The sequence below is a fragment of the Crotalus tigris genome, unplaced genomic scaffold (assembly GCF_016545835.1).
Source record: "Crotalus tigris isolate CLP2741 ecotype Arizona unplaced genomic scaffold, ASM1654583v1 scf7180000024368.101380, whole genome shotgun sequence".
Taxonomy (NCBI): domain Eukaryota; kingdom Metazoa; phylum Chordata; class Lepidosauria; order Squamata; family Viperidae; genus Crotalus; species Crotalus tigris.
In genome coordinates, this window is record NW_024100537.1 from 64,363 (window position 1) to 73,991 (window position 9,629).

The 9,629-nt window shown below is 48.7% G+C and overlaps 1 protein-coding gene across 1 annotated transcript; it reads left to right on the forward strand.

Annotated features, from left to right (window-relative positions):
• The first annotated feature begins 1,460 nt into the window (after window positions 1-1,460).
• Window positions 1,461-9,356, forward strand: LOC120301118 (erythroblast NAD(P)(+)--arginine ADP-ribosyltransferase-like). Its single transcript, XM_039327823.1, has 4 exons — window positions 1,461-1,579; window positions 5,915-5,991; window positions 7,276-7,963; window positions 9,089-9,356. Exons 2-4 carry the CDS (start codon window positions 5,923-5,925, stop codon window positions 9,094-9,096), a joined length of 765 nt encoding a protein of 254 aa, XP_039183757.1. The 5' UTR covers window positions 1,461-1,579; window positions 5,915-5,922; the 3' UTR covers window positions 9,097-9,356.
• The last annotated feature ends 273 nt before the right edge of the window (window positions 9,357-9,629 follow it).

A 9,629-nucleotide genomic window follows, 5' to 3' on the forward strand; every position in this document is an offset into this window, starting at 1 on the left:
CGCCCTCCTGGCAATGAGTCCCTGAATGCAAGGGATACATGTCACAATAACACACACCTCGGAATTCTAAAGTGATTGTGTGCTGCCACTTATTTCTATTCTATTCTATTTTTATTTCTATTCTATTTTTAATTGTCTTCCCTTCCCTCCCCTCCTCTTCTCCTCTCCTCTTCTCTTTTCTTCTCTTCTCTCTCTTCATTCCGTTCCATTCCATATTTTCTATTCTATTCTATTCTATTTCCTATTCCTATTCTAGTCTATATTTCTATTCTATTTTATTCTATTCTTAATTCTCTTCTCTCCTCTTCTATTCTATTTTTATTTTTATTCTATTCTATTTTTAATTCTCTTCTCTCTTCTCTATTCTATTCTTATTTCAATTCTGTTCTGTTCTATTCTATTAATTCTCTTCTCTTCTATTTTATTCCAAGCTTTCTATTCCATTCTGTTCCTGTAAGAAACATTCTGTTCCCGGAAGAAAGAAGAAAGGGGGTGGAATTGTGATACTTGAAACTATCACTGGAAGGGGGGTTGATTGGGTGGGACTACTGGGGAACCCTTAAAACCTTGAATGGAAGAGCTTGAACCCCAAGTCCTGTCTAGCATGCCTGCAACCATTTTCTCTTAATAAAGGATTCCTGTTGGAAGAATTATTCCAAGAGTTTTGTCTTCTTAAGATGCAAAGTGGGGTGGGTCCTTACATTAGACAGGACTTGGGGTTCAAGCTCTTCCATTCAAGGTTTTAAGGGGTTCCCCAGTAGTCCCACCCAATCAACCCCCCTTCCAGTGATAGTTTCAAGTATCACAATTCCACCCCCTTTCTTCTTTCTTCCGTCTGCATGGGGACTTCAGATAACTAAATGAAAGGCAACTACCCTCCTTTGGTATGTTAACGCTTCGAGGTTACAATAAACACACATTCAGCATTCAGCTCTTTGAAGTGTAAAGAAGGAAGTGAGGGCCATAAAGCCCCTTTGGTCTCCCCCTTCTCTCCCTCTTATGGCAGAATCCAGAGAAGGCAGAATTGGGAGTTTCTATATTTGATAATTTAAAGATGAAATATAATTGGATTCTGACAGTTCCATTCTATTCTGTTCTGTTCTATTCTATTCTATTCCATTCAATTCCATTCCATTCCATTCCATTCCATATTTTCTATTCTATTCTATTCTATTCTATTCTATTCTATTCTATTCTATTCTATTCTATTCTATTCTAATTTTCTATTTTCTATATTCCATATTCCAAATTCCATTCTTCATTTTTTTCTTCCTGCTTGGTTTCACAGGTGGCCCCTCCCTCCAGGGGTTTCCCACCAGAGCTGGGGGGGGGTGTTGACACCAGACTTGCTCGCTTGCTCCCTCCTCCCCTTGTTCCCCCCCCATCCCTTTTCTTCTTGGACGGTGCCCTTCCTGCCCCAATGGCCTCGCCCGGGTTGCCCTCTCCACCATTGGCAGCTGCTCAGCCAGGGAGGGGCCACCGAAACACTTCTTAAGAAGCCACTTCATGGCAAGGCGACCACAATCCTGCAGAGAGTAAGAGAGTTGCGCAAGGTTCCACTCGACATCACCACAACCTTGTAAGTTGGAGACCAGGGGTGGGTTCGGGAGAAATGCAGCAAGAAATATCAGTTTCAAATCTGTTGTTTTAATCTGTGCTTTTATTCGGCTGTTTGGATTGCTTGATTGTGCTGTTGCAAAAAGCCCAGAGCTGCGTAGGTGAGTTGGGTGCCCTAGAAATTTATCCCCCCCCCCAAAAAAACACAAATAAAATTGGGAAAGTTGCCCCCTCTCCATTCCTCAAGATGGGGATAAAAAATTCAGAAAGAAGGGGAGACAGTCTTGGTTTGAATTTGGGGGTTCCCCCAAGGCTTGTAAGAAGGCTCCTCCTGAAGGCAGGACAAGAAGCAGCAGATGGAAACTCCTCAAGGAGAGAAGCAACCTGGAATTAAAGAGAAATTCCTTGACGGTGAGGATGCTTAACTTGTGGAACTGCTTGCCACCAGACGTTGTGGCTGCTCCAACACTGGAGACAGCCACCTGTCTGAAATGGTATAGGGAGTCTGTTTGAGCAGGGGGCTGGACTAGAAGACCTCTGAGGTCCCTTCCAACTCTATGATTCTATACGTTTCTCCTGCTTGAGCAAGGGGTTGGACTAGATGACCTCCAAGGTCACTTCCAACTGTATGATTTTATAAAGATCTCCTGCTTGAGCAGGGGTTGGAGTAGATGACCTCTGAGGTCCCTTCCAACTCTGTCATTCTATCATTCTGTAAGGGTCTCCTCCTTGAGCAAGGGGTTGGACTAGATGACCTCCAATTTCCCTTCCAACTCTATGATTCTCTAAGGATCTCCTGCTTGAGCAGGGGTTGGACTAGATGACCTCTGAGGTCCCTTCCAACTCAATGATTTTATAAAGATCTCCTGCTTGAGCAGGGTTTGCAGTAGATGACCTCTGAGGTCCCTTCCAACAATGATTTTATAAAGATCTCCTGCTTGAGCAGGGGTTGGAGTAGATGACCTCTGAGGTCCCTTCCAACTCTGTCATTCTATCATTCTATAAGGGTCTCCTGCTTGAGCAGGGGTTGGACTAGATGACCTCCAAGGTTCCTTCCAACTCTATGATTCTATAAGTTTCTCCTGCTGACCAGGGGTTGGACTAGATGACCTCCAAGGTCCCTTCCAACTCTATGATTCTATAAGTTTCTCCTGCTTGAGCAAGGATTGGACTGGATGACCTCCAAGGTCCCTTCCAACTCTATGATTCTATAAGTTTCTCCTGCCTGAGCAGGGATTGGACTAGATGACCTCCAAGATCCCTTCCAACTCTGTCATTCTATCATTCTATAAGGGTCTCCTGCTTGAGCAGGGGTTGGACTAGATGACCTCCAAGGTTCCTTCCAACTCTATGATTCTATAAGTTTCTCCTGCTGACCAGGGGTTGGACTAGATGACCTCCAAGGTCCCTTCCAACTCTATGATTCTATAAGTTTCTCCTGCTTGAGCAAGGATTGGACTGGATGACCTCCAAGGTCCCTTCCAACTCTATGATTCCATAAGTTTCTCCTGCCTGAGCAGGGATTGGACTAGATGACCTCCAAGGTCCCTTCCAACTCTATGATTTTATAAGGATCTCCTGCTTGAGCAGGGATTGGACTAGATGACCTCAAGGTCCCTTCCAGCTCTATGATTCTGTAAGGGTCTCCTGCCTGAGCAGGCGGTTGGACTAGATGATCTCTGAGGTCCCTTCCTGCTCTGTCATCCCACGATTCCGTCAGGCTCGCCTGCTCAAGTAGAGGGTTGGAGAAGATCTGCACAGTCCCTTCCAAGTCTGTCATTCCATCATTCTGTAAGGGTCTTCTGCTTGAGCAGGAGGTTGGAGAAGATCTCCACGGCCCCTTCCAGGTCTGTTCTCTTCCAAATCCCTTCTAGCCCTGATGATGTTCCCTAGCTGGGTCCGGAAACGTCTTCAAGGAAAGCACCCAACTCAGAGAGCAGGGAGGACCCCACACCTCAACCCTGAGCTAGAACAACGCAGGGTAACGCGTGTGTAAAAAGGACTTTGTAGGCGGTTCTGAGATGGCTGGGGAAGCACCCATTTCTCCCCCCCTTCCCCAAAGAAGGAACGAAAAGATTTGTAAGTGGGGGGGGGGGAAACAGTGCGAAACCTTTAAGCCGGTTTTTCGGGGAGACCCTCATGGGGCCCAACATGCAGATTTCCCTCCCTCCCAAAAAAAGTAGACCGACGTGGATATTCCCTCCTTATTTTGTTCTCTTGTTTTGCACTCCTCTTGCAAATATTTGCAACAGCCGGAGAGTTCCTTCAGCCCCCGTTCGATCACTTATCACTCCTGGGGCGTATCAATAATCACATCTGTGCCCTTTTCACCTGTTTATTAATTAGTTACTAAATACCGGGATGCGAGAATAATCGCAGGAGCTTCCTTAGACGTTCCCAGTAAGAAAACAGGGAATGTAAAGGGACTGATCCACCCGATTTTAGGGCTGGGAGCGACGGTTAATGATAAGAGCTTGGCTGTTGGGGTACTGTGTAAATATAATAAAAGGGGAGCGGAATTAAAGAATCATAGAATCAGAGAGGGACCCTGGAGGTCTTCTAGTCTGACCTCGCTGCTGAAGCAGGAGACCCTTATAGAATGATAGAATGACAGAGTTGGAAGGGGCCGTGGAGATCTTCTCCAGCCCCCTGCTCAAGCAGGAGACCCTTACAGAATGATAGAATGACAGAGTTGGGAGGGACCTCAGAGGTCATCCAGTCTGACCTCCCTGCTGAAACGGGAGGCCCTTATAGAATGATAGAATGACAGAGTTGGAAGGGGCCGTGGAGATCTTCTAGTCCAACCCCTACTCCAACAGGAGATCCTTATAGAATCAGAGAGTTGGAAGGGACCCGGGAGGTCATCTAGTCCAACCCCCTGCTCAAAGAGGAGACCCTGTCCCATTTCAGACAGGGGGCTGTCCAATCTCTCCTTTAAAACCTCCAGGGATGGAGCACCCACAACTTCTGGAGGCAGACTGTTCCATGGGTTAATGGTCCTCCCTGTGTGGCAGTTTCTTCTTAATTCCAGGTTGCCTTCTCTCCTTGAGGAGTTTCCATCCGTCGCTTCCTCTTCTCCTCATTTAGTCGCTTTGTCAAGGAATGAAATAAGATCGGTTTGGCCTGATCTGGTTTTAGCAAACCCGGGCTCGCTTCTAGTTATAACTTTATAACTAGGGGGGGGGAGAAGGGAGGGGGTTGGTGGAGGAGGAGGGGGAAGAGGGAGGGGGAGAAGGAGGGAGGGGGAGGAGAAGGATGGAGGAGGAGGAGGAAGGAGGAGGAAGGACTGTGGGGTCCTTGGTGCTCTCTGAGCTGGGTGGTTTACTTGCAGACATTTCATGACCCAACTAGGGAACATCATCAGTGCTAGAAGGGAGGAGGAGGAGGAGGGGAGGGGGAGAGGGAGTGGGGAGGAGGAGGAGGGGAGGGGGAGAGGGAGGGGGGAGGAGGAGGAGGGGGGGCTTTGTGGTCTCTGATCTGAAAATGTCTGTTTCCTTGCAGACATTTCATGACCCAACTAGGAAACATCATCAGTGATAGAAGGGAATGGAGAAGGGGAGGAGGAGGGAGGGGGAGGAGGAGGGAGGGGGAGGAGGAGGAGGGAGGGGGAGGAGGAGGAGGAGAGGAAGGACTGTGGCGTCCTTGGTGCTCTCTGAGCTGGGTGCTTTCCCTGCAGACATTTCATGACCCAACTAGGGAACGTCGTCAGTGCTGAAGGGAGGAGGATTTCTGGAGAGGAGGATCAGGACTGATGATGTTCCCGAGTTTGGTCATGCAAGAAAGCCACCAAGCTCAGAGAGCACCAAGGACGCCACAGTTGTCGTTCTCCTCCTCCTCCTCCTCCTCCTCCCCCTCCTCTCTAAAATCCCAACTCCCTTCTAGCACTGATGATGTTACCAAGCTGGGTCATGAAACGTCTGTAAGGAAACCACCGAGCTCAGAGAGCACCAAGGACCCCATAATTCTCCTCTTCCTGCACCTCCTCCCCCTTCCTCCACTTCACAAACCCCAGTCCCTTCCCGCACTGATCACGTCACCTAGTTGGGTCATGAAACGTCTTCCAGAAAAGAACCAAACTCAGAGACTCCCTCGTTTCAACCCTCAGCTTACAAAGATTCTCCTTTATTGGTAGGACTTAACTGGATCAACATTTTATTAAGATTCGAGGACAGGGGTGTCAAACTGCCAACCCGCGGGCCGGATGCGTCATCTGGAAGCCGCGCCCACCACATTGCCGGCACTGGCAAACCCGTCCCGATACGTTGCGCGACGTCACGTGACGTCGCGAGTTTAACATGTCTGTTCTCGGTGGAGTTTACACGCAACTGTGGCTTCTCCTTGTTTTATCTTTCCTCAGGAGTCAGCATGAAGACCCCGACCATCCAGACGGTCCAGGTCTTGTGTCTGATTGGATTCTTCGTAGGACCTTTGCAGGTACAAAGGGAGCAGCTTCAGCCGGGGGAGCGTCCACCTCTTCAAATGGGGAGGGTTTGCCCGACAGGCAGGTGGCAGTCCTCCCCTCTCCGCTTGACGAAAAAAACCACCACTTCCTGCTGTTAAAATCTTGGTTGTGACTTTCTTTTTCCTTGAAGATGTCTCGCTTCTCATCAGAGAAGCTCCTTCGGTTCTGACCGAATGGTGGGGGGTGGAAGGATTGTATTCCCGGCAGTCCTCTGGTCCTTAGTGCTCTTTCTGAGAGTCGTTGAGGCCATTTGAGGGTTTATCTGTAACTTCAGGGTCACCTCAATAGTGCAAATGGGTGTGGAGCCTTCTTAGAACTGCTGAAAGGACCGTGTTGTAGACAGGAGATGGGTGGTCTCACATCCCTCCCCCTCTGTCGAGAGGGGGCCGTTCAATCTTAATGTAGATGGCCTCTTTAACCCTCCTTCGAACCCATGGTCCTCTCTGTGCTCAGAATACGACTTTTGTCATCTTCAAAAGAGTGAGATTTGTCCGTGAAATGAAGGCGGACGGTTGAATTTTGTCCTGATATCTTTGTTCTTCTGTGTGGCGCCGTGCGTTTGTGAAGTGGTTGTTTTGAGTCTCCACTGTACGGATCTGTGTCTCATCGCATCATACCGCATATATCACATTCCTCGGTTTGTGTCCCAGGGGTTTTATCCTTGAGGCGGACAAGTTCCGCCTTAGTGTAGTTTGGGGTTGAAAGTGTCTGTCTTGAAAACCCTCTCGAGCTTTTCAGGTATCCCTGCAACATGTGGAAGGACAACATTGCTTCGTTTGTTATGGTCAACCTCATGATTATGGCCGACATTGTAATTCTGTATGTTGCAGGACTATCTGAAAAGCTCAGGGGGATTGGGAGCACTTGGGGGAACGTAAACAATTTCGTTTGAGACCCGAGCATCACAAGATGGGGCGAGCTCCCGTCCTCGTCTCAGCTCCTCATAACCTAGCAGTTTGAAAACACGCAAATGCGAGTAGATAAATAGGTACCACTTTGGTGGGAATGCGACAGCGCTCCGTGACTTCATGACCACGGAAATGTCTTCGGACACCATGGGCTCAATGGCCTAGAAATGGAGATGAGCAGCGCCCCCTAGAGTTGATAACGAAGAGCGGAGTAAAATCCACAGGGACTCCGTCCTCCCTCTGCTCTTTTGGGGGTTGAAGAAGGCACCTGGGCCAGCCCGGTTTCACCCAGCATTGGCCTCTTTTCTCTCCTTTGTGTCCTTCCCCACCTTCTCTTTTACCGCACAGGTGTCGTGTCTCAAAAAGATTCCCCTCGACATGTCCAAGCATTGCGTGGATGACCAGTATATTAACTGCTATTACAAGAAGGAGTTCAAGGTGCAGATGCCAGGATACATTCCCGTCCCGATGAAATATATGTTGATCTGGAATGCGGCTAGATGGCACTGGGCCAAACTTGGACCAAGTGTGGCCAACATCAATCCCATCTACGGCACTGCAGTTGTGGCTTACACAATCGGTGGAGACCTGTACCGTGATTTCACCGACGCCGTCCGCACTGCCGGGAAATCCAAATATTCTTACACTCATTTTCCTTTCAAGGACTACTTCTTCCTCCTAACCAGGTTTGTTCAGGCTAGGAAAATCATAGGCAAATGCTATGAGGTCTTCCGCGGGGTAAATGGGATCCATTTCAAAGTCCACTCGAAACAGTTTGTCCGCTTCGGGCAGTTCGCTTCCTCGTCTTTGGTCAAAGAGCAGGCCCAAAACTTTGGCCAGGACACCTTCTTCTCCATCAAGACCTGTCACGGAGTGCCCATTTATGACCTCTCGTACTACCCGCACCAAATGGAAGTTCTCATCCCGCCGTACGAGACGTTCGTTGTGACCCACCACCAGAAGACCCTAAAGGGGGTCGCCATCAGATTGGAGTCCTACGGTGTTTCCAGCCGGTTCAACTGTGAGGCCCTGAGCGGTAAGAGGCTGGAAGAGTGGAGAACATGGGGATCAGAGCATAGCTCCCCAACTGTTCTGGGTTGGGAAGGAGTGGGAGGGAAAGGGGATGGTTGCATGGGAGGTGCAAGTATATGCACGGACAGTCACGCATGAGCACCCATTGCTCGTGTGACTGGAGCCGAGAGTAGCCATGGCGTTCACGCTAGTGAGGCCCCAAGTACTCACATGAGTGGGGTTGCAAGCACCCACAACACTCACAAGAGTAAGCCCCCCCTCACGTGAGGTCCCAAGCACCTGTGACACTCATGCGAGTGGGACCCCAAGTGCCATGACACTCACGTGAGTGGCGTCAGGAACACACATGATGCTTGAACAAGTATTGCTATGAGCATCTGCGAGGCTTACATGAGTGGGGCTTTAGATCAGTGGTTCTCAACCTGTGGGTCGGGACCCCATTTGGGGTCGAACGATCATTTCACAGGGGTCGCCAAACAATGCAGTCCGCCATTTTTTTCCCCTTTTCCTTAGCTGTGCTGCTCCCTTTTATTCTATTGGCTTTCGAAAGCCAATAGGAATTGTCCAGGCTGTCTCTGCCCTGCTGAGCCCGCCAAAAGTCCCATTCTGCAAATGGTGCTGCACCAGTTGAGTAGTCCTCGACTTACGACCGGTTGAGTAGTCCTTGACATACGACCAGTTGGGGGTCGTGGCATTAAAAAGGTTGAGAACCACTGCTTTAGAGGCACACATGCGCATGCCAGTCACTCATGTGGCCCACTTGTGAATAGGTTATGGACCTGTAGTGGGCTGCACCCCACAGTTTTAGGACCCCTGGTTCAAATGACCCCGATAGCACCTCGGCCATTATCTGGGGCTGCTGGAAAACCAAGATAGTTTCAGACATGGACCAAATGTCTATGATGCTCAGTCATCCAGGTTGTGATTGTTCTTGATGCAGCCATGCTGCATTTTTCTTAGTTTTCTCATTTTTCTTTTTTTAGTGGTATCGAACGAAAGTATTCAGGTCACAGACGAGGCGTCTCTACTAAGGATAAAAATGAATGAATAAATAAAAGGAATAAAAATTTCACTTGCTGCCACTTTAACCTTGCCGCCCCTAACCCCATTTTTGTCTCTACGGGTGCAGGTTACTAAACTCCAACGGGGAGGCTGTTCCTTCTGTGGGGTCTCCTTCGGACCTGGAGCACGCTTGGGCCTCCAAGAAGCCTTGGAAAACCTGGCTATCGAGGAAGAAGGCGTCCCTAGGAAGGAGTGCGACACACAAAAAAGCCATTTATTCGGGAAGGGTGCAGTCTTTCTCTTGGGTGCAAGGATCAGGGATTTGGTATATATATGATATGGGATGGCTGTATCGGAAATCAACAAATCTAGCAATAAAAATCTTTGGTATGCAATGAAAGCTTTGTTTTGTTACATGGGACAAAAGTCACACGCACACAAACACACACACACAAACACACAGAGACTCACTGCAGGTTGCATTTGCTCCTTTGCTAGCCAGGTTTGCATCTTTTGGGACACTTTACAGTTTTAACTGGGGAATTCTGAAGGCAGCCCTATTGTTTGGTTGATGAAAAGGCTAGTTTGGGCCCATTGAAAGAAATGACTCTGACTCAAAGGGGGGGAAATAATGTAAACAGAACCCACACCCCAGAATAAAATATTTC